The 23,825-nt window shown below is 46.7% G+C and overlaps 1 protein-coding gene across 2 annotated transcripts in view; it reads right to left on the bottom strand.

Moving 5' to 3' along the window:
• The window catches only part of SSFA2 (sperm specific antigen 2), a 109,612-nt gene that overhangs the window by 12,366 nt on the left and 73,421 nt on the right, over window positions 1-23,825 (bottom strand). For both annotated transcript variants that reach the window (XM_015406086.1, XM_015406087.1), the window contains 6 exons: window positions 22,577-22,668; window positions 14,742-15,938; window positions 7,705-7,782; window positions 6,525-6,652; window positions 3,820-3,970; window positions 2,068-2,133 (listed from right to left, as the gene is read on the bottom strand). In XM_015406086.1, the coding sequence (XP_015261572.1) occupies window positions 2,068-2,133; window positions 3,820-3,970; window positions 6,525-6,652; window positions 7,705-7,782; window positions 14,742-15,938; window positions 22,577-22,668 (1,712 nt within the window). The remainder of the gene's footprint in view (window positions 1-2,067; window positions 2,134-3,819; window positions 3,971-6,524; window positions 6,653-7,704; window positions 7,783-14,741; window positions 15,939-22,576; window positions 22,669-23,825) is intronic.

A 23,825-nucleotide genomic window follows, 5' to 3' on the forward strand; every position in this document is an offset into this window, starting at 1 on the left:
GGGGGGCACTGCCTTTCTGCCAAATCAACACTTTTCCTTTTGATGACATCACCAACTCAGGGGCCAACCCCAACTTGGCAACCCCCTGCTCTGCCCTTTACTCCTGATGCCATGGGAACTCTCAGAAGGAAGAAGTAAGGGGGGGTAATGTTTTACTGACCTCAGCTGATGATGACTCTCATTGGGGGGAGGAGACTATGAAAGTCCCAAGGACAGAGGGTGGAAAGGAGACCACCAACCCTGTTTCAGAAGGTGGCTCATCTAGCTTGCAGGCTCGGTGGAAGGATTACAGCGCAGTTCACTGCAACCCTGGCTTATGATTCTGTAACCTGACATTCTGAATAAGGAGTATTACTTGGGCTGAAATGCACTGGGCTCCTCAGAATCTTGAGCTAATGGAAACGTCCCGGCCTTCTGGGGGCACCACAACAATCGAATGCAGTCTGTCTTTGCCTAAATGTTACATCATCCTAGCTGATACAAATAGGTAAAGGTTTCCCTTGCTTGAAAGCTAATCGAATCCAACTCTAGGGGGCAGTGCTCATCTCCATTTCCAAGCCGCAGAGCCAGCGTTCTCCGAAGATGTTTCCGTGGTCATGTGGCTGGCATGACTAAACGCCGAGGTACACGGAATGCTGTTACCTTCCCACCGAAGTGGTACCTATTTATCTACCTGCAATTTCTTGCTTTCGAACTGCTAGCTGGGGCCAGAGGCGGGAGCTCACTCCGTCATGCGGCACTAGGGTCTCGAACTGCCAAACTACAGACCTTCTAGTCAGCATCTTAACCTCTAAGCCACCGCAGCCACCGATACAAATAGACACTCTCATTTTTCACATCTTTTCCCTCTCATATGTATTCAGTATTAAAGCTATAATGCTCCACACACTTCTGTGCGTGTGTGTGTATAAAGTGCCATCAAGTCGAAGCCAATTTATGGTAATCTCAAAGGATTTTCAAGGCAAGAGATTAACAGAGGTAGCTTGCCATTGCCTTTCTCTGCATAGCGACCCTGGAATTCTGTGGTGGGCTCCGGATCCAAGTACTAACCAGGGCTGACCCTGCTTAGCTTCTGAGATTTGACGAGATCGGGCTAGCAGTGCACGCTTACTTGACAATAAATCTCGCTGAAGAGGACAGGACTTATTCCAAATACACCAGTATAGCATTGGATTGCTAATCTGATCACAAATAATGCATAAGAGAGCCAGCGTGGAGTAGTGGTTAAGAGAGGTGGACTCTAATCTGGAGAAGTGTGACCAAGGCCAGGCCTGAGGGCACCAGATTCCGCACTCCTCCACATGAAGCCAGCTGGGTGACCTCGGGTCAGTCACAGATCTCAGGCTCTCTCAGCCCCCCCAATAAATCTAGCTTGCCACCTAGTGGTGCATAACGCTAAAAGAGTTAGAACTTAAGGCTGCCAGACAATCTTAGGATCTCCTGGCTATACTACACACAATGCCATACGATAATTATTATTACTAATGCATATTTGTCTACATTTAATGAACAGTCCTACTGAAAGCATTATGACTTATCACTTGACCACACAAAACTGTCCTACATTGAATCAGGCCACTGGTTCATTAATATTGTCTACTCAAACCAGTAGCATCTCTCTCGGATCTCAGGCTAAAGTATTTCACATCACCTACCATCTGGTTCTCCTGCCAACCTAGCAGTTCGAAAGCAAGAAATTGCAAGTAGATAAATAGGTACCACTTCGGTGGGAAGGTAACAGCGTTCCGTGCGTCTTGGTGTTTAGTCATGCCGGCCACATGACCACGGAAACGTCTTCGGACAGCGCTGGCTCTTCGGCTTTGAAACGGAGATGAGCACCGCAACCCTAGAGTCGGATTCGACTGACTTTCGAGCAAGGGAACCTTTACCTTTAACTTTTTACCATCTAGTTTATTCAACTGGAGATGCCAGGGATTGAACCTGCAACCTTCAGCATGCCAAGAAGATGCTCTGCCACTGAGCCACGGCCCCTTGTTCAGAACTTAAAACACTTCTGCTGAATTGAAATTATGTCCATTCCTGTCTTGGTTCTCTTTGTTTACTTACCGGCTCCATCACATTCAGCGGAGAAGGGCACGACAAATTATCAGCACTTCTGCTGCCATACATGCCCTGCAACCAAATAACAGAAATTCACAGCACTGACACTTTTAGAAACGGTCGAAGCTGTTAACTGCCTTGTTCAGCACCACAACCTTTTAGGAAGTGTTGAGGCACTGAGCCAAAAGGCAGCTGGAGAAGCAACACATTTAAGTCTATGCTGGCATTTGGGAAGCTGGAACAAACCCGATCGTCAATGTTTCCTCGTCTTCTCTCCCGCACTTGCCTCCTCCAAACAGAAATACTCCCATGCTGCAAAGGGTAGCCTTTCATTTACAGGTCTAATTTAGTGGACAAAGATGTCCCATCCAAAATGTCAGCATCAACAGGCCAACGGACATGCTGCAAAGGGTAGCCTTTCATTTACGGGTCCAATTTAGTGGACAAAGATGTCCCATCCAGAATGTCAGCATCAGCAGGCCAACGGAACGGAAAAGGAGCTGAACATATCCCATGAGAGACGTCCCTCCGGTACAGTAAATCAAAGTGACCCACCCCAGGTCCTGTGTTTTGGGAAGCCCTGCCTGTAGCAACCCCAAATCCACTTCCAGTAACCTGAGCAGTAGGATCAGTATGGGGTATGGTGATCGATGGGGTTGCTTTGAGTCTGAAAGGGCAAAACACCATGAACTTCCAGCCTCAAAGCCATTGCCAGGGAGCTGTGTACGGCTGCCAGTTCCAAGCCGGGAAATTCCTGCAATTTGGGGGTGGAGCCTGGGGAGGGAAGGTTTGGGAGCCCAGCAGGGGTGTGATACCGTATAGCCCACCCTCCAAAGCTGACATTTCTTCCAAACTGATTGCTGTAGTCTGGAGATCAGCTGTAATTCCAAGGGCTCTACAGGCCACACCTGGAGGTTGGCAACCTTTCAGCTGGGTGGTGGGGCCATCTCCTTGGTGACCAGCATGGAGACGGCCCCTTCACCCTGAGCTGACTGCTGAAGGGAGGTCAGGGGAACATCTTAGGTTCCACACTCCCTCATACAGATGGCCCTGCATCCTATACAATAGTTTTTGTCTTGAGTTGTGCCGTCCCCTGGAGGCATATCTATGCAACAAAATCAGGCAAGGTGCCAGAGGAACTGGGGGTACAGCTGGAAGATCGTACTATGGCATCAGACTACCTTAAAGGCACAGTAGTACAATGTTGAAAGCCTAACGCAGAACACTGTTCTAGTGATTTATAGGAACGGGGCCGTGTAATCACAAATACAACCCTGTCCGCCAACCACGCATGGTGGAGATGGCTTCAGACAATAAACCCCCCTCACTACCAGCAAACTTTAACTGAGAGACACATGCAATCAACTTGTAAGTCTTGATCATCTCAAGGCTGCCAATACGGTGCATGCTAAATTGCATTAAATTGTGCAATACGGAACCACATGGGAAAAAGTCACTCTGCCCTAAAAGAAAATACCAGGTTCATGTGGCTGTTCTACTCCAGTAATATAAACACGAGCTGGGGTGAAAGACACTCATCCCTGATACAGACAGTGCTTCTATTTTCCCTAACGCAGAAGCAAAATTATTGTTGGGGTAAAGAAAAAAAACCACACTTGCTTTGCCACTCTGAAAATATCTGCACGGGAGTATTCTCTGAGAGGGGTTGTGGTTCCTAAAGAGCAAGGCAATTGCAATGTTCCCACTGTAAACACATTTTTCTGAGTGACGTGGATGCTTGCAGCAACTGGCACCCACCATCAGCGTTTGTGACCTGTAAGGTGACGATACGTGTAGATTCCTAAGCTGCTCTTCAAGAGTGAGTAGACGTTCCTCCAGCTGCATTTCTAATTCCTGAAGCTCCATCCGAACAGATTTTCTCAGTGTCTGCAGCTGATCAGCTTCATACCTAAAAAGCAGAAGGAAGATCAATGGAACACAGAATGCATCCCCCTGCTAGCAGAACAGAAGAGAACACGATTATCGGAAACAAACAAGGAATTTATCCTGGGTCTGAAGAATGGCATACAGGCCTCTGCATGTTCTTTAGTCCAGGGAATGCTTGGGGGGGGGGGGGGGGGGTATCTCCAGTCCTTCCAGACAAGGAATGCCACCAGACATGGGACAAACTGAGCTTCAAGCATGGAACAGGAAACTGTGTGATGTCATGTTCATGTGACAGGAAGACAAGGACCCAGAAGTGTGACCAAAGCCAGGCCTGAGGGCACCAGATCAACAGCCAGGGACAGGAAACATGAGCCATGCACCAGATGAGGAGCCAGCTAAGGATCAGAGCCACGGAGGAATTTTCACCGCTGAGAGACTATGGGTGATTTCCCGCAAGCGCTCCTCCGCGCTCACTCCTCCCTTTTGCCCTGATGGTACGTGTCAATTTCACACAAGCTGCTGCGTGGCTGCATTTTGCCCCGCAGCTTCGTGCGATTTCCCCCGCGTCTACTCAATCCTCATAAACAGGATTGAGTAGACCCGGGAAAATCACACAAAGCTGCGGGGCAAAATGCGGCTGCGCAGCAGCTTGTGTGAAATTGACACGTACCATCGGGCCAAGGAGAAGAGTGAGCGCGGATCAGCGCTTGTGGGAAATCACCCTTTGCCTTGCTGTCCTGCCGCTCCTCTGAGCATGCGTGCAAAAACAGAAGTAGGAAGCTGAGGACACTAGTAGCAGGTTCTTCCAAAAAGCAGCAAATGTGTGTGTGGTGTGTGTATGCGTGGAGAGAGACACACACAGACAGACAGTAGTTATAGGGGGCTGTGATCCAGCAGGCAGGGCTCAATCACCCAACTGAGGCTCCTGCCCCCATGGATTGAAGGCTACTCTCACCTACGGCACCATCTACCAAGAGGAGGCAATATGGAAGAAATACAGCGTTCCACATATACTTCTAATGGAATTAAAGTAGTTCTGTTGTCGTCCCTGCCCCACCCCGAAGCAGGCCAGAAAACCCACTGGGGCATCCATTAGTAAGAAAATTAATCTTTTAGGAAAGAGAGTATGGCTTGCAAAGCTAACTGTAATATTCAGAACACCTGTAAATTGAACACTATATAGAGCTGAGTATGACCCATGTGTAGGAAAAAGTATGCTAGAACTGACAGCGGGGTTGGTTGCACAGACGTTTGTAATGGGAAGTTCAAAAAGCTGTTGGTCAAAAGGTGTGACTTTGGATGCATCCCAGCAATCATTTCCCTCCATTTGCACGTGGTAAACTCTGTAACAACACAGAACTGATATTTTAATGAAATTCAACTGAGCAGATATGTGAATCGACCTTATACCGAGTCAGACGATTGGTCCACCAAGCTCAGTACTCCACCCGGCAGTGACTCTCCAGGATTTCAGACATGGGCCTTTCATAGCACCTATTACTCTCAAAACCTCAACTGGAGATGGTGGGAATTGAACAGGGGACCTTCAGCATGCTACGCAGATGCTCCAACTGCTGAGCCACAGCCCCTCCCCACTTGCCAGAAGGCTTTGAACGTACAGAAGAGACTGCACAGTGGACCTCAGAGGTGAGGCCTGCTTGCTAAGAGCATGGTGGCCGCTATAAATCCAGATTCTGAGGAGTCATAGGGTGATTTCCCACAAGCGCCGCTCCCTGCTCACTCTTCTCTTTGGCCCGATGGTACGTGTCAATTTCACAGAAGCTGCTGCGCAACCGCATTTTGCCCCGCAGCTTTGTGCAATTTTCCCCGCATCTACTCAATCCTGTTTTTTGAGAATTGAGTAGACGCGGGGAAAATCGCACAAAGCTGCGGGGCAAAATGCGGCCGCGCAGCAGCTTGTGTGAAATTGACACGTACCATCCGGGCAAAAGGGAGGAGTGAGCGCGGAGCAGCGCTTGTGGGAAATCACCCATAATTCCACCAAATAAGATCCACTTTATGGTAGCGGCCAAAGTCACCTCTTGTGATTGAGGAAGAAAGCCTGAGCATCCAAACCATCCCTTTGGAAATGCAGAAAGCCTTTTAGAACGGGAACTTGAAGCTAGCTAAATGAAGAGAACTTACCAAAAGGGCAGAGGTCATAATAAAAAGGATGAAAAGCTGATAGAAGTACTCTTGACAGAAGTATTCTGAAGCAAGTGAAGAGGAGAGAGGCTGCAGCGATCAGTGTTGTGTGACGAGCAGAAACAAAGGGTTTTAGCAGCAGAGGAAGAAACTAGGTGCTCGTTCTAGGTACGGATTACAGGAAGGAGGAGAAAGCGACCGGCCAACTTGCTTGGGTTGGGGAGGAGAACAAAAGGAGGTTTGTGACTTATTCAGGGTCGCCCACCTAGGAAGAAACGGTGCTCTGAGAATGAGAGAGAAATGGAAGGGTGTGTGTGTAGATTTCAGCAGACATAGGGAACTGAACATATACACAGATGTTAACTAGAAGCTGCTAAAGTGAGAGTCATCAGGTCCTCTGTTCAAAATCTGTCACAAGCTATCTGTTTTACCTCTCCTCTTCAGTCATGTGCTGGTAAACGGTCGTCTGCTGGCGCAGCATGTTCAATTCTAAGTCCATCATTTGCGTCCTGAAGAGGTTGAGGCTTCTCCGTACGACCTGAAGATCTTGGAATGTATTCTAGACGGGCATGAAGAAGAATCGTTTAGCTCCAGGTAAAATATCCAGAGTTTTCATTGGCACGACTGGAGGCCAACAACTGAATAAGGAATCAGACTTCCTGATGAAGGCTGTCTACTAACTGGCAGGAAAGGAAGCTGGGAAGAGCCTGTAAGAGGGCAGCTGAATAAAATCTGGCCGCAGCAGCTGAATAAGATCTCCTCTGCTCACAGGTACTTAACACCTAGGCAAGCTGAAGAGCAAAATCTAAAGGGCTCGTTGTCAGAGTCTCACAAAAACCAGTCCCAACAACGTTCCTTAACTAGGATCAGGTTTATTGGACAGTAGAAACAAGTCGATCTTACACAGTCGGTGTCAGAACTGGGGTCCCAGGCGGGAAAGGTACAGTTATACAGAATTCGAACAGAACCCCTGATGCAGGTAAGCCATTAAGCAAAGCAAGAAATTACGCCTAAAACTAACGGGCCTAGGTTCCCAGCAAAGCTTGCAGAGAGGAGCGCCAAGGTCATTTGTCTGAGCTCCAAGATAAGAGGGTGAGTGGGAATCGAAAGACAAAATACCAGAGGCATGAAGAAGACTCTCATCAGCCCCCCTCCCCACCTGCCACAATGGCAGCATAGCTGACGCTCCTTTACTTTAACGCTTTGCCCAAGGGTCATACCTTAGAGCTGGAGAGAAGAGAGAACTACCTTCACTCACAAACCTTCCCCCGCTTTCCCTTGTTTCTGTGATATTTCTGTATTGTAAGCTGATTTGGATCCCCACTGGGGAGAAAGGCGGGACATAAAGAAATAAAACCAAACTCCTCTCTGACCCGTGTTCCAGTGACTGTCTTGAAACGGCTTGGGGGAGGAGGACTGGGTATGTGAGGAGGAGGAAAACTCATCTCTGCCATACTGAAGTCTACATACTTTTATGTTCTTATATTTATTTTTAATTGCTTTCTGTCCATGAGACGGAAGTTGAAGTTCAAACAATCTATATGTTTATAATTTAAAAGAGTAAAATATGTCTATCATGCACAGAAAAAAAGAAGGAAAAGTGCCATTTACTTCATATAGAGGTAGAATGGATGATCTCTGAGTATTGTAAGACGGTGTCGTAACGTCGTGACCTCTCATCACAGCATTCTAGAGGGAAAGAAACCCAACATATATATGTATCAATAAGAGTCTGAACAAACTAAAGCAACAGGCAATAGTCAAGCACCATAAAACTGGTGATATGGAGTAAAGCTGGCTGTGGACAACTTTGCAAGAATGTAGACAGTTGGATACTGAACACCAGATTGGTCTACATTTGTTTAAAGGATAAATCAATTAAAAAGGTAAAGGTAAAGGTTCCCTTGCTCGAAAGCCAGTCGAATCCGACTCTAGGGTTGCAGTGCTCATCTCCGTTTCAAAGCCGAAGAGCCAGCGCTGTCCAAAGACATTTCCGTGGTCATGTGGCCGGCATGACTAAACACCAATGCGCACGGAACGCTTTGCTTAAAATGAACAAACTTGATCCTCTTGTCTGGTCTCAATCTGGAATGCACTAACATTAATTTGGAAACGACACAGCCAATAGGACTGCGCTGTTGTGTACCTGTGCTCTTCCAATCCGCAAGTCTTAGTGGGCAAACAAAAATGGGGCACAAAATCTGAGACAGAGTGGACTTGCCACTGTCCTTCAGTTCAATTCTGCTGTCACTCTGCTTTCGTTTTGGGGTCTTTTGCAAAAATACAGACCTCAGAGCATTTTCACATACAGTGAAATTTAAGCAGGGCAGGGGAAAAGAAAGGCATAGCCTTACGGGGTGTTGCAATCCCACGGAGGACTGTTACCATGTATGCATTCTGAATCAGCTCTAAGAGGCTCCAGTCTGAGGAGAAAGTGTGCGCTCCACTGAGCAGAATTCAAAACCCAAATTAGCCAATGAATATCTACGTGACAAGCTGATTACCTGAGGTTTGGTTTCTCACCTGTAAGATGGGTTGTTGGGGTTTTTTTAAAAAAGGAATTTGCAGTGTGCTCAGGGCAACATATTGAAACTTATCTTCCCACCGACCTTATGAGGCAGGATAGGCGGAGAGAGTGACTCATTCAAGGCCACCCCTTCTTAGCAGGGATCTGAATCCAGGTTAATCTGAGCCAGTACTCTACCCCTGGACACACTGAATCCCCAACAGTGAGCTCTCTAATCCAAAGAAGACACAGTTTTTCATCTTATAGCTCAAAAACAATATAATTTTTATGATCTCCTGTCTGCAGTCTTTGAGAGAGAAGGGCTTTTTTGGAAGCGTCTTCACTTGGCTACTGCAAACAGGAGATTTAAGAGAACACCTCGAGCTCTTTGAGCACAAACACAGTAACTTTGGCTCCTTAAAGCAAGGGGGAAAGTGGTCAGACTGGTAGGACTCAGAGTTTTATGAACTATGAACACCTCATGGAAAAGTTTAAACTCCACAAACAGATTAATCAAGCTCTTATCCTATTCACAATCACCAGGATTTCACAATTCTGGCCAAGTTCACTCAATATTATGTTGCATGTCAGGGACAGAGGAATTTCCTCTGTGGGGAATAACACACTTCAATATTTGCCAGTACGACTCCCGATTATTTGTGAAAGTCTCTTCAGAAGTTTTAGCTACAGCACGGGATAGCAGACTTCATCCTCCTCAGAGCTACTTAATTCACTTCAAGAGCCCTGGGAGCAACCAGTCACAAAATGGTGGCTCATTAGGCAGGCAGAGTCTCAAAATGGCAGCTCAGCAGTCACAAAATGGCTTTGGACTAGGACTGCCAATACCTGGGTTCAAATACCCTCTCAGGCTTAAAGCTCACTGGGTGAGCTAGGGCCAGTCACTTCATCTCAGCCGAACCTACCTCACTAAAGTACTGCAAGCACAAAGCAGGGAGGGAAGAAAGGGTGGGATTTTTTAAAAAATGAGGACTTGATTTTGTAATCCCCCCCCCCTTTGGGGGATGGGGAAAGCTTACCTCAGCAAAAGGGACATGAAATATAATTTCTTCATAAAGGGACTGCTCTGTCTCAGAACAGATGTGTGTGCAAGGGGGGTTCAAGTGAAAACTAGCGAAAGAGAGTCATGCCCCTCCACTTCGGTAGAAGGTGCTTAGGAATAATGGGCTGAAGAGCTCCGAGCCCTTTGGCATTCTGGAAAAAACCTGTGTGTTTGGTGGGTGAATTAACTGGAATTCAGAACCTAAAAAGGTTAGTCAAGAATAGAAGAGGGCCAACTCTAAAAATCTAATTATGAAACATACAAAAATATACATGTATTTATTCAACACAAATTAAAATAACAAACAAGGGCCCATTTATGTTTTTTATATTTGTATATGAGGTATGAATGGGCCCTTGTTTGTTATTTTAATTTGTGTTGTTTTAATTTGTGTTCTATTCTTGACTAAACTTTTTAGGTTCTGAATTCTAGGTTTTAGGTTCAGTTTTTTTCCCTTTTCTCTTTTTTGTCCTTACGGGTGAATTAACTGGACAGCAAAAAATACCCCGTGCTTCCCACAATCAAGGGCTTGGCTAGAATTGCCCCCCCCCCCGTCCTGTTGTGAGACAATTCACACACACCCTGTGAAGACTGTCCAAAATAGTAAAACCATCTGGACTCTGATCAATGCAGAACATCAGTGACATATGGTACCCACCCTGAACTCTTTCAAGATTATGAAAAGGGTATGTGTAGACCTTCAACACATCCTTCAACACATGTGTAGACCTTCAACACATCCATCAATACTGAGGGACTTTCAGCAGTACCAAAATCCCAATACCTCGAAGCAAAGCTGGGCAATTGACTTCAGCCTTTGCTGTGAATCAAGTTTACCACAGCAATATTCATGGAAATGTCCCTTTGGAGAATTTTGTGATCATCCTTTTCTAAAACAAACCCTTGAGTTGTTCACTGAAGACCCAGGCAAAAAAACACAGCATAGGTGAGTACTGGGAAGATGTTCCCTTTAGATTAGTAAGGCCTTGCCATTTTTTTACCTTTCACTTTGGGATATCCTTTGAGTCTGATGTAATAGTCGCACAACTGGCATTTGTGAACACAATACAGACTAGCTTTGGAAGAAATGCTGTAATGTAGTGCCCACAGTGAATGTTTCTTTCACTAATGACTACTGAAATTGTTCTAAGAGTCCTTCATTATCACTAGCATGTTTTGGCTAGCAATATTTTTTTTCCTCCTCAAACATCTCTGAAGCATCCATTCTAGGGATTACATCCCAGGCTAAATTTGCATTTCCTGACAGTTCCCTCTTTCTATGGTAGAGCCCCCTCATGTCATTATTTGGGGTTCCTCATCCTGCAAGAGCAAAATTTTGTGAAGATAAGCGGGCTGGGGTGAAAGGAGGGGGGACAGGAAAATTCCATTCTGCCATACAGATAATTTGTTTTGCATTCAAACCTAGAACTCAAAACTGTGTCCTGAATAGGGATGGACACGAACCCACAAATGAACCCTGGCTGGAGCACGAACCAGGACGGTTTGTGGTTCGCATACCAGGGGTTCGGGAAGAACATGTCTCCCACGGTCCGCCCACAAACCACCGTGTTTTTCATGGAGGTTTGTGGGAGACATGTTCTTGGGCTCTGAAGGCATTTAAATGGCTTTGGAGTATACTTCTGGGTCCAGCGGCCCACCCAGAAGTGAGCTCTGAGAGCATTTAAATGCTGTCAGAGCCCACCACTGGCATGTGGCCCCACCCAAGTGAGCTCTGAGAGTGAGCTCCAAAGTCTTGGAGCTCAGTCAAGTAGGGCCCGACTTGAGTGAACTCTAAAGGCTTTTATAGGCCTTCGGAGCCCACTTCTGGGTGGGGCCTGCCCATAATAGGGCATATAATGCCTATAAAAGCCTTCAGAACTCACTTCTAGGAGCTCAGTAGGGCCGACCCAACTTGGAGGTGCAATGAAGGAGGTCATTGGAGGTTCTGGTCCGCCATGAACAATGTTCTGCTCATCCTAGGTCTACAATGCATTGCCTTCAGGAAGGAAAACGTATTGGAATATATCACAGGACTATTAAATACAAACTGAGAAAATCTAAGAATGAACTTTGCAAGGCTTAATTTAGTGAAAACAACTTTTTAAAGCAAAGAGTCAAAGGCTGCAGTTGCACACACTAAACAATCCACTTTCAGTGCACTTTCCAACTGCACTTTACTGTGTGAACTGGCAAAATCCAGTTGGAAAGTGCATTGAAAGTGGATTATTTCGTGTGTGTGACTGCAACTTAGCTTAACAATGAAATCAGACAGACATACAGACAGACAGAGAGACAGGTTGATAAATGATATAGATAGATATGATGAAATATGTGTTCCCAATGCTTCGGCTTAGTTTTCACTGCCAACATCTGTTTGGCATTCGCAATTTCCAATGTATTTCTTCCTCTAGGTTTCAGTGCTAGCTTTATTTGGCTTAGACTTGGCTTTTACACAAACATCATTTGCTCCATCTGTGTTCACAGCAGCTCTTGGAAATGGCCATGCCTTGGGTTTAACAGCACAAAAAGAACTATTCGGACAGCCGCTGGGTCAGGGCCAGCAAGCAGGACAAATATCCCCTTTGTTTTAAGGGGGCGGACGAGTCATGTACCCAGCATAAGCTATGAGGAAAGGTTCTGCTACCCTGCCATAATTATGTTGAAAGCACACACAAGAAGCAGTGGAGCAGTTAGCAGATGAGTGCTGAGCAGAGAGATTTTCTCAGCGCAAGCTCCATCACACCACCATTGGAAGTTTCTGTTTGTTTCTCAATAAACAAAGACGCCACCAAATGGCTGGGGAAACAGAAGCCATGTGCCCTGATGTTCTGTTTTCATATAAGCTTACTTACCAAGAGCATATTTTTAGCAAGGCAAAACATGTCATGGCTAAGGCAGGTATAGGCCACCCCCCACCCACCTCAACAGTGGAGCACCAGATCATTCTTCGTGGTTGCACAGTCAGTCTGCCATCCAAGGACAGCCCCTAAGAGGAGTTGGCAGCATGGAGGGCAACCACAGGCACGGTTCATGCCCACCCTTTCTCTCCTGGCCCTGCACAACTGCCCAGGTGGTGTAAGGCAAACTGCTGAAGTGCCGGGCAGTACAACAGAGCTTGGCTGACTCTGGCAAGATACAGCCCTTGTTTCTTCGCTACACTGTTGCTCAACAGAACCACAGCATCTTCACGGGTAAGTGCTGCATTTCCCCCCGTGGGTAGTTGGGCCAAAAATGATTGCTTACTCTTGCATAAACCACACAGTCCTTTAGGATGGTTCTGTTTTCATATAAGCTTACTTACCAAAAGCATATTTTTAGCAAGGCAAAACATGCCATGGCTAAGGCAGGTATAGGCCACCCCCTCCCAGTATATGTGCTCAACAGTGGAGCACCAGGTCATTCTTCGTGGCTTGCACGGTCAGTCTGCCATCCAAGGAAAGCCCCTGAGTGGAATTGGCAGCATGGAGGGCAACCACAGGCACGGTTCATGCCCACCCTTTCCCTCCTGGCCCTGCACAACTGCCCAGGTGGTGTAAAGCATAATGCTGAAGTGCTGGGCAGTACAACAGAGCTTGGCTGGCTCTGGCCAGATACAGCCCTTGTTTCTTCCCTAAAAAAAAACCACAGCATCTTCACGGGTAAGTGCTGCATTTCCCCCCGTGGGTAGTTGGGCCAAAAATGATTGCTTACTCTTGCATAAACCACACAGTCCTTTAGGATGGACAGATCCACTCTAGCTTATGGGTCACTTGCTGACCTTTGCAGATCTTCCCGGAGTTCCCCTGCCCCCTCCACAGCAGCCATTTCCAACCCTGGGAATAGTAGGGAGGTTGCACTGTGGAGGGGGAAGGGGGCAAAACCACTCCCTCCGGCCTCTTCTGTGAGAGGAACGCCAGTGATGGACTAGAACAGGGGTGTCAAACTTAACGCCTGGGGGGCCAGAACCAACTCGTCCAGGGCTCTTATGCGGCCCGTGAGCAACTAGTGCAAGGGAAGGAACAGGAGACTGCTCAGGAGAGTGGGGGGAGCCACTCTGGTTGTGGCTTTAGATTGGCGGAACAACCTCGTCTGCAGCAGTCAAGCAGTGTGGGAGCGTCTGCCCAGTGCTGCACTGCTGGCTCTCCAGTCCGCCCATCTGGGTTTTCCTTTGCAACCCCCCTCCCAGCCCATGGGGCCTTGCAGAAAGGATACAACAACTCGGAGCTTACCAGCTGGTGTCCTTTATATAGCTTATATCTCCGGTACCTGGCATTATGTTTAATGGCACACATGGCCCAGCCGGACAAAGTGAAATTTATGTTAGATCTGGCCCTCGTAACAAATGAGTTTGACACCTCTGGAGTAGAACCTTCCCCCCTTCCCACTGCAGCCTCCCAACTTATTTGGGAATCCCTGCTTCCCTGGGAATCCTTTACTTTAACAATACTGCTCTTCCAGCCAATCCGGCTCTGAACAGTGTCACACTAAGACTAAAAAAAAAAAAAGGAAATGTATTTAGCACATGTGTCTATATAATGTAAAAACTTAATGATTTTTAATCTTAATCGACTGAGAAAAGAACTTGGCAACTGCCAATGTAATATTAAAATCCCCCCCTGCTAAAAGAAACCTGAAACGATCCAGTTCACACCTAAAGTCCTGGATACAGGGGTTTATCCAACCATTTCTTGCATCGTTAAGCAAATCACAGTCGGACAGGCGATGTTGAAGGGTGTCTGTTTGGCCAGAACCACACTGGCACAGTCGCTCAGAGTAAGGCATCTCATTTAAGTGTCCCGACAGCTCCCCTGACGGAACAGCATTCAATCTAGCCAGCATAAATAATCATCTATAGTGTGGAACTGTCAGGAAATCAAAACAGGCTGGAAGATATTGTGGTAACACTAAACCTAAACATAAAGCTTCCCTGGGAATCAGTTTTCCCAAGGCAAGAATGAGCACTGGAGGAGGGGGAATCAGGGAAGAACCACAATCTTTGCACGGTCTTCGCACAGTCCTTGCGCTGATACGCCAACCTCTGATACGCCCATTTTTTCCACCACTGCAACCCCACGCCCCACCATGAGCTCAACTCTCTCTTACCTGCGACAAGTTCTGCAAAGAGCTCCGGATATCATGCAAGACTCTCCTAAGCTGCATTTCAACCGTGGATGGGGAATGCACCGGCTGCGGCTGGTGGGGGTGGCCCAGGCTCCTCAGGGAGTAAGGGCAGCCAAAAGGGGAAGGCAAGCCGCTGCAGCTGGACCCGGGGGTACTGGGGATGCTGTGCGTACTGAATGTTCTCGCGTGAGCACACAGGGGCCTCTCTAGGCAATCGGAATGAAGAGAGTGGAGTGAACACGAGGACTGAGACAAGTGTGCCGGGAAGTGCAGCGGGCAGCTGTGGATCCTGTTCCGGCAGGGCTCATCCGCCACCTTGCTCACTCCGGGCAGAGACGTTCCTTTCCTAACGGGTGAAGGAGCAATAAAAAGTGTGGATTTGCACGGGGGAGGGCTGTCCTGGGCCTCCTCAGTGGATTTCACTTCTTCGTGGCCTCCCCTCCCCTCTTCTTCAGGGGTGTCGTACTTGTAAGTAAATGAAGGCGGGCTGCACAGAATCTGTTTTCCTGGATTTAGCTGGACATTCACGGAGGAGACAACTCTCACGGGGTTTAGTAGTGTGGTGGGGAGGGACTGGGAGCGCCGGAGGGGATAGCTGAGGTCAGCCATTCGATGCCTGTGCTTGAAAAGAAGGTCCTTCGATTTTAGCAGGGTGCGCCCAGCTCTAGCATCGGATGAACTGATTAGCTTCTTCTGGGCTCTTTCCAAAGCAATGCTAACCCTGTCCGCAGAGGAAGGGGACGAGCTGGTGCTTTCTATAGAGGACATAGATTTGAGAATGTGGTGCGTTGTATACTGAGGAAACTCATACTCGCTGCTTTTATCTAAATCACTTTCTTCGCTGTCTTCTTCCAATACTTCAAACGCAACCTGCTCTGCAGGAACGTCTTCATTTTTCCACAGGAAACGTCCCTGGCCAAACTCTGTGTCTTCTCCAGTTTCAGTCTGACCAGCTTTGCATTCTGGAATGTTCTCACCTTCTCCCACATTCGCCTCAGAAGCTATCTCCCCCATCTGCCGTTCTACTTCCGAAAGGAGGAATTTCTCCTCATCAAGCTCACTGAAATAGGATGGCTGTTCACCTATCGGTGTTTTGAGTTCTTCACTGTAAGATGTAACTGTTGTTTCGCTGTCACAACTGTCAGCGCTGCTCCCCATGGCCTGCAATGACTCGTGTGCCTGTGGAAGCATATGGGACAAAAAGTGACAATCAGAAATCCCCCAAAGCATTTGTACCTCCATATAAAGGAAAGTTAACAATAAGAAAAAGTGGGTGAGACAATGTGGTGGACTAGACAGAGTGTTGGACTAGAGACCTGAGACACCCAGGTTCAGATTTCCACAGGCCAAGAAACTAACTGGGTGACCTTGGGACAGTCACTGTCTCTCAGTAAAACACACCTCAGAGGTTTGTTGTGAGGAAAAAATGAAGAAGAGAGCTAGGCTTGCCAAACTCCAGATAGCACCTGGAGATCTCCCGCTAATACAGTGGATCTTCAGACAACCAAGGTCAGTCCCCCTGAAGAAAATGGCTGCTTTGGAGGGTGGACTCTATGGCATTAGACCCTGTTGAGGTTCCTCCCCTCTCCAAACTCCGCCCTCCCCAGGCTCCGCCCTCAAAACCTCCAGGTATTTTCAAACCCAGAGCTGGCAACCTTACCCTGAGCTCCTTGAGGGAAGGTGGAGTAAAACATACTGAATAAACACATTTCAGAGATAAAATGCTACCTGGAGGCAGAAGAATCTACATACACACACATTAATCCAAAGCAGGGATAGCCAGTCGGCAGCCTGAAGACCAAGTTCAGTCACCAAAGCAACTCGACCTGACCCTCGACAGCCTGTCAAAGTTTAAAATCCAGGTATGCTAAAACAGGTGTCCACCATGCCATTCATCAGGCTTTGAGGCCAAATACCTTTCTGAGCAGCGCTAACAGGAGCTGGACAAGCCAGCAGCAGAACGGACCCTTCCCTTGACTCCCCCCCTCTCCCAGCATGCTCTGCTCCCAGTATGTCATCCTTTGAAACAGCGGACAATAAGAGAAGTGAGGTAGTCAAAAGCCACACAGACTGCATTTTTAGCATCTGGCCACTGCCGTGAAAGTAACTTTAGTAGCCCGTCGCACTTAAGTAGTCCATCTAACCACAAAACAGGTGAAAAGACCAGGCCAACTTCCATATTTAGAACTCATATGCATAAATTCTCTTTAAAACTCCCCGCATGTTCCCCAGAGAGCACTACGATCAGGATCCCAAAACCGCCTGGACCTCCCTGGCCCAAAGGAAGTCAGGTTGATGGCAACTAGGACCAGGGCTTTCTCGTTTGTAGCTCTGTCCTATTGGAACGAGCTTCCTGCCGAGATCCGGGCCCTGTGGGACCTGTCACCGTTCCGCAGGGCCGTGGAAACAGAGCTTTTTAGACAGGCGTTCCGTTAGGAGTGGCATCTTACCAGCAGTGCCCTGTGTGAACTCTGATCCAACATGACTTAGCGCGGCGGCACTGCTGACTGTGTCCTTAAATGGCACTTTATTTTTATCGCCATCGAAGTGATGTTTTAAATGGATTTGTCTGTGTTTTAAATCATTTACTTCATTTTATCAATTGTGAAATGTATACTGTTTAGCACTTTTGTGGAAGCCGCCCTGAGCTTGCCTCGGCGGGGAGGGCGGGGTAAAAGTTCAATAAATAAATAAATAAATAAATAAATATAGAACATTCTACAGGCAATTTGAAAGGCACATGACCCTGGCAACTGCCTCTCCATCCCACCATATATAGAATGTGTAAGCTGGGGTTGGGTGAACCAGTTTCAATACCTAAACAAGCATGGAGGGGAAAAGAGAGACTGTCCTATCTGGAAAGATGAATGATGAGCATGTGAGAGGGTATGCATGCATGCATGCAGTGTGCAGATGTTCTCAAGGTGAAGCCCCAAGGAGACCACTTCTTCTTTCCACAAGCTCATGTGATAGTGGGGCACACACTCTTGCACACGCACCTGTTCCCAAGTTTAGAAGCCTCCAAAGGAAGTTTAGAAAATGTATTGAGGGCCAAAAGTTAAAAACATAAGTAAGTATAGATAACAGAGTGTTTATTAGTAAAGGTAAAGGTTCCCTTGCTCGAAAGCCAGTCGAATCCGACTCTAGGGTTGCGGTGCTCATCTCCGTTTCAAAGCCGAAGAGCCAGCGCTGTCCGAAGACGTTTCCGTGGTCATGTGGCCGGCATGACTAAACACCAAGGCGCACGGAACGCTGTTAACTTCCCACTGAAGTGGTACCTATTTATCTACTTGCAATTTCTTGCTTTCGAACTGCTGGTTGGCAGGAGCTGGAACTAGAGACGGGAGCTCACTCCGTCATGCGGCAACTCGGGTCTTGAACTGCTGAACTACTGACCTTCCACAGCCTGCAGTTCAGCATCTTAACCACTTGAGCCACTGCAGCTCCTAGAGTGTTTATTACAAAGACATATAAAAAACCTTGTAGGGGCCCAAATAAAGCCTCATAAAATGTTCAAAGTGACAAATGCACTAAAAGAAACAGTGTGTGACCAGACGCATTTCGGCTCACGAGAGCCTTCTTCCGAGGTCAAATAGTACAAAGCGCAGAATACACCAAGCAACAAAGTCCCTGTAACACATGTAAGGAAATAAACAATTAATAACATAGGACCAAAAATTGAATGTTCCAATATGGAATTGAATGACACGCCAAACGATTTCTGTTTGGGGCCACAGCTATATCTGGCCTTGTGTCAGGAGTAGTTGCATATACTGGAAATAATATCAGTGCCAATATGCACCTTCCAGTTTAGGTCCTAAAAGTGCAAGTAAAATTGCCTTATCAGGGACCATGTAGCATCAATACTTGCAGAGTATGTCCAGACCAACCAGTTTTTCACATAATCCAGTATGGATATTCGCATGGAGAGGGGGACACAGCTGATATCCTACCTATCGATTATATTTTTATGCCACTCTCTCCACTCAGCTGTTCAGGGTGGCTTATAAAGGCCCCTGCTCTTCTCCTGGTTACTCTTGCTATTTCCGTGAGGGAGGCTAGTCTGAGAGCATCATCCGGGGGGCATCCTGGTTGCATGGGTTTCAACTTGAATCTACATCTACCCAGTCCTAGTACGGCACTCTAGCAACTATACCACACTGCCTCTGTGGATCTGCGTGCACCGGGATCTGTGACTCAAAACATCTTGGAGGGACTCTGAAAGAATGTTAACATAAGAACATAAGAGATGCCAATGTTGGATCAGACCAAAGGCCCATCCAGTCCAACACTCTGTGTCACACAGTGGCCAGAAATACCAGGTGCCATCAGGAGGTCCAGCAGTGGGGCCAGGACATTAGAAGCCCTCCCACTCTTGACCCCCCCAAGCACCAAGATGACAGAGCATCACCTGCCCCAGAGTCCCTATCTATACCTTGTGGCTAATAGCCACTGATGGACCTCTGTTGTGCGGAATTCATGGCTGCAAGAGAATCCATACGGATCTATCGGTGATGAATGGCTCCCCATTATATTTATCTAGGTAGGAACTTAAACAGAAAGAGATGGTTGGGGAAAAAGATCAAATGGCCGAGAGGAGAAGGAAGACGAGATACCTGCTGTAGATCTTCATTAACAACAATGGGCTACAGGTGGAGAAAACAACTCCTAATAGAAGTTGGTTCAAGGGGCATGGGGGAGAGCTACTCTCTTCATGAGTTGTGCGGGTTACATTTTGTTCTCGACATTACTGTGAGACACGACATTCATGGTGCAATCCTGACCAAATCAGCTCAGAAGTCCGCCACACTGAGGAGAATGGTGGTTCTTCGCTAGTAAGTGCATTAAGAATTGCAGCCTAACTGTTGTAAATACTGTCAGGATACAGGCAATTGTGGGCTGCCGAAATCCCAACTTCAATCTCCTGAGTGCCCTAACAAATGTGAAAAGATAAACCTGAAGCTTTCCTTTCCGTAATGTGTTTTTAAAACGCTGAATGCTATTCAGCTGTCAAATGAAAAGTTGTAACAGCAGAGGGCACTAATTTATCACATATATGTAGGAACATGCAAGCAGCTTAGATTTTTTAAAAGCAAAAAGTCATCCTCAGCTATTTCACGGAGATTTCTTTTTCTTCCACTGCTCTTGCAAAGGGCAGGAAAGACCCAGAAAGAAGTTCCCTTAAGAACAAACCTAGCATAAGTCAAACCTGCTTCATCCCAGGTCAACGTTACGTATTGTCAGGATGTCAATGCATTCATTCAGACAAAGAGAGATCAACAAGCAACTGTTTTGTTTCTTTCCATCCTCCTTCCCCCCCCCCAACTCTGAGAACTTGAGCTAATGAGAGACAGCTATGCGTGGAGTAAAGAAAAGAGCTTGTTTGTCAGTGCAGTTTTGTCACAAAGGCGGGCAAACCTTAAAACGCTGGCTTGTACCCTGTCCACTCTACTTGGACAAGTTTGAGGCCTTCCTCCAGCCTAAGCAGCCTGCCCTTGACAGAATGAGGCTCCTGAAGCTGGAAAAGGGCTTCAAACTTCGCTCTGCAGAGTAAGCACCAGGATACAAAGCCAAACTTTTAAGCGGTCTAAAATCAAAATATCACCAGTGACTTCAAATTTATCTTGGGACTGAACCTGCACGCAGGAGGACTAAAATACATGTTTGCCACCCAAATCTCACATAGTTTAATTCTCAATTATTATCAGCCTGGCAAGCAGTGGGAGAGAAAGTGGAGACATGGTTTTAACCATAGAGTTTCCAGAAATTCCTAGAGCTACCACTGTCATTTCTGGGTATTTCCCACAAGTGATGTCATTGTGCAGGTGACACCAGTGAATTTTAAAAAAAGTTTTAATTACATTTTTAGGAACCAATCCTGCCCTGACCGGGGGCTTGGAAGCCCTATCAATTATTCAATCTCCTTGTACCCCCTCCAAAAGTATGTTAGTCTATCACAACAGGATTGGACTTTTAGGCTAATTGCAGGCATGAGTAGCATTCTACATGAATCCCAAATGGATAAGTGAAGAAGGAATAAGCGATTATTGCCACAGCGACAAACTGGGCTGAAAAACAGGGCTCTCAGCCAGCAAGGGAACTGATTCTCTTGTTTGGCATTCCACAAGATTTTGGATAGACCTGGAACAGTTCCAGCATTTCAGCAAAAGGATGAACAGCCAAGAACACGGACTGAATTCAGCTTCCCAGAGAATGTGCTGTAAGGTGTCACCATGCCAGCAATCAAGTTAAGCGAATAGCCTGCTTGCATCTCTCAAATGAAGCATGAGAAATCAGACCTTAACTCCATGGCCCAAAGGATTTGCCTTCTACCCTTCTGTCTTTTTAAACATTTTGTGACATTCAGCCAGATCAAGAGTTCTGGTGAGCTCAAATGCTTGCGCAGTGTTTTGCGTCAACTGGGTTGGTCCTAATAAAAGGCATTACGCAGATTTTGTTCTTACTTTTAGGATTTTGCCCGGGACGATGTGGCTGTACAACTTCTGAGAACAGCCAGGGAAACTTCCTACCGGTCAGTCTGCTTAAGGTTGTGCTCTGAATGACAGAGCTACATCGTGGACGTAGAATGATGCCACTCTGGTTAGTACTGCTTTGTCAATCACTGCCGCAGAATTCTAATACACTCTATCTCGATGAGGGGAGGAAACCCCTATCTTCACTACATTTTGACATTTGAGATGCCTAAGATTTTGCCTAAAACCAGGAGGATTGGAAGGAAATATGAGCATCTTGGAACGTCCTGTGTAAAGAGACCTCTCCAACCATACCAAATAAAAAAATACTGATTATAATATCTGCTTTATAATCCTGGCAGTTGGAATTCTAAAAGGAAAGTGAAGCATCTGACCAATCAGATAATCAGCAATGATGTGGAAAGAATGAACGTTAATGTAAAAAATTGTAGGGCCCTACCGCACTTAGCTCCCATCTCCGGGCCCAGCTCCTGCCAACCTAGCAGTTCAAAAGCAAGAAACTGCAAGTAGATAAATAGATACCACTTCGGTAGGAAGGTAACAGCGTTCCGTGCACCTTGGCGTTTAGTCACACCGGCCACATGACCACGGAAATGTCTTCGGATAGTGCTGGCTCTCTGGCTTGGAAACGGAGATGAGCACCACTCCCTAGAGTCGTATTCAACTAGCTTTCGAGCAAGGGAAACCTTTACCTTTACTTTTTTTAATGCACTTAGACAAGGTGCTCATGGTCCAAGTCATAGGCGTGCCATTTCCTACTTCTTCCACAGACAAGCTAGGTCTTTGTCAAGAATCTCGTACACATATTTAGAAATGGTGGGGCACTTTCTCGTTTTAAAAAAGAGAATATGGAACTACACACAGGTATGTGACATGCACAGCATGTGTATGCGCACGCATCACCACCCTTAACATAACATTAGTGACTCCACGTGACTTTCCAAGAAAGAGGTCCCCACATCCTAGAATGGTTTCCTTCACCTTTTACACAATGGTGAACACTTCACGGAGTTTGCAGTGAATGTCTTCGGTGTGGAAGGAGCAAAGTGCACACAGACCACTTCTTTTACTTTCAGCTACCGGTCTTTTTTCTAAATCACCTAACGTAATGCAACTTATGCCGTACATGGTTTTTTTGAACTGTGCAAATTTTCTTTAAATACAGCACTTCCCCGCCCCCACCCCGAATGGCAATTTCTTTTTGAAGCCCTGGAAAATGGTGAGGTATAAGATGTTATAAACAGAGAAGCAGAACTGGAAGTGGGGGTTAAGGCAACAGCTCAGTAGCTACTGAGCGGTTCGCACAGTGGGCGGTAAACCTACCTGCAGCTGGTTGAGCAAGAAGCAGTCGGTGGAAGAATCTTCGGCAAAGCCGCTGCTGTCGGAATGCTGACTTGCAGATCGTAATAGCTGATCTAGGGGAGAGAAAGAAGGGCGGGAGGCAAGCATAAATATGTAAGCCACGTCTTGTGAACCGACACATTCGCAAGTCATATTTGGGCATCAAGAGGATACATACATTTATTTGTCAAATACAGGTTTCTAGCCTTGTCCCAAAAGCTTTGAAATGACTATTAAATAAAAGAAGAGGTCTGACAGGACACTATTTCTGAAATATCACTGCAAGCACCAAAAGAGCAAAAGGTAATGGTTTTCCTTTCTGCATGGAGTTACAAGACCTAACTTGTAGCTGCAGTGGCTCAAGTGGTTAAGACGCTGAACTGCAGGCTGTGGAAGGTCGGTAGTTCAGGAGTTCGAGACCCGAGTTGCCGCATGACGGAGTGAGCTCCCGTCTCTAGTTCCAGCTCCTGCCAACCTAGCAGTTCGAAAGCAAGAAATTGCACGTAGATAAATAGGTACCACTTCAGTGGGAAGGTAACAGCGTTCCGTGTGCCTTGGTGTTTAGTCATGCCGGCCACATGACCACAGAAACATCTTCGGATAGCGCTGGCTCTTCGGCTTTTAAACGGAGATGAGCACCTCAACCCTAGAGTTAGATTCGACTGGCTTTTGAGCAAGGGAACCTTTACCTTTTTACAAGACCTAATGAGCAAGGAAGGAAGGAAGGAAGGAAGAGGGAGGGAGGGCAGGAGAGAGACCAACAGAAAGAGAAAGAAAGAGACAAACAGAAAGCAAAAAAGAAAGAAAGGGGGGGAGAGCGGGAGAGAAACAGAAAGAAAAACAGAAAGTAAGAGACAAACAGAAAGAGAAAGATAGAAAGAGCGGGGGAGAGAGAGGAAAAGACAAACAAACAGAAAAAGAGACAGAGACACAGAGAGGGAAAAGCACACTCTCAGGAAGTGTCCTACTTGTGAAATTTCTACTGGCAATGTGGGATAGCAGCCATCGTTCACATTTCTTGTTTCCTGTTTTGGGGGAGAGGGAAACATTATTTATTCAAATTTCACAGGAGTATCATGTGGGTTTATGCAGGCACTGCTAATTTTCTGAGCTGTCCTTAAGTGCACCGAGCCTCCAAATTCAGAGCATTCTTGAGCCTCAGGAAAACAGACCTTCTCGACTGACATACACAGCGCACCAGCCATGCGAGGTGGCCATCCATGCACCTGAG

This window comes from Gekko japonicus, unplaced genomic scaffold (genome assembly GCF_001447785.1).
Source record: "Gekko japonicus isolate JY-2015 unplaced genomic scaffold, Gekko_japonicus_V1.1 scaffold630, whole genome shotgun sequence".
Lineage (NCBI taxonomy): Eukaryota > Metazoa > Chordata > Lepidosauria > Squamata > Gekkonidae > Gekko > Gekko japonicus.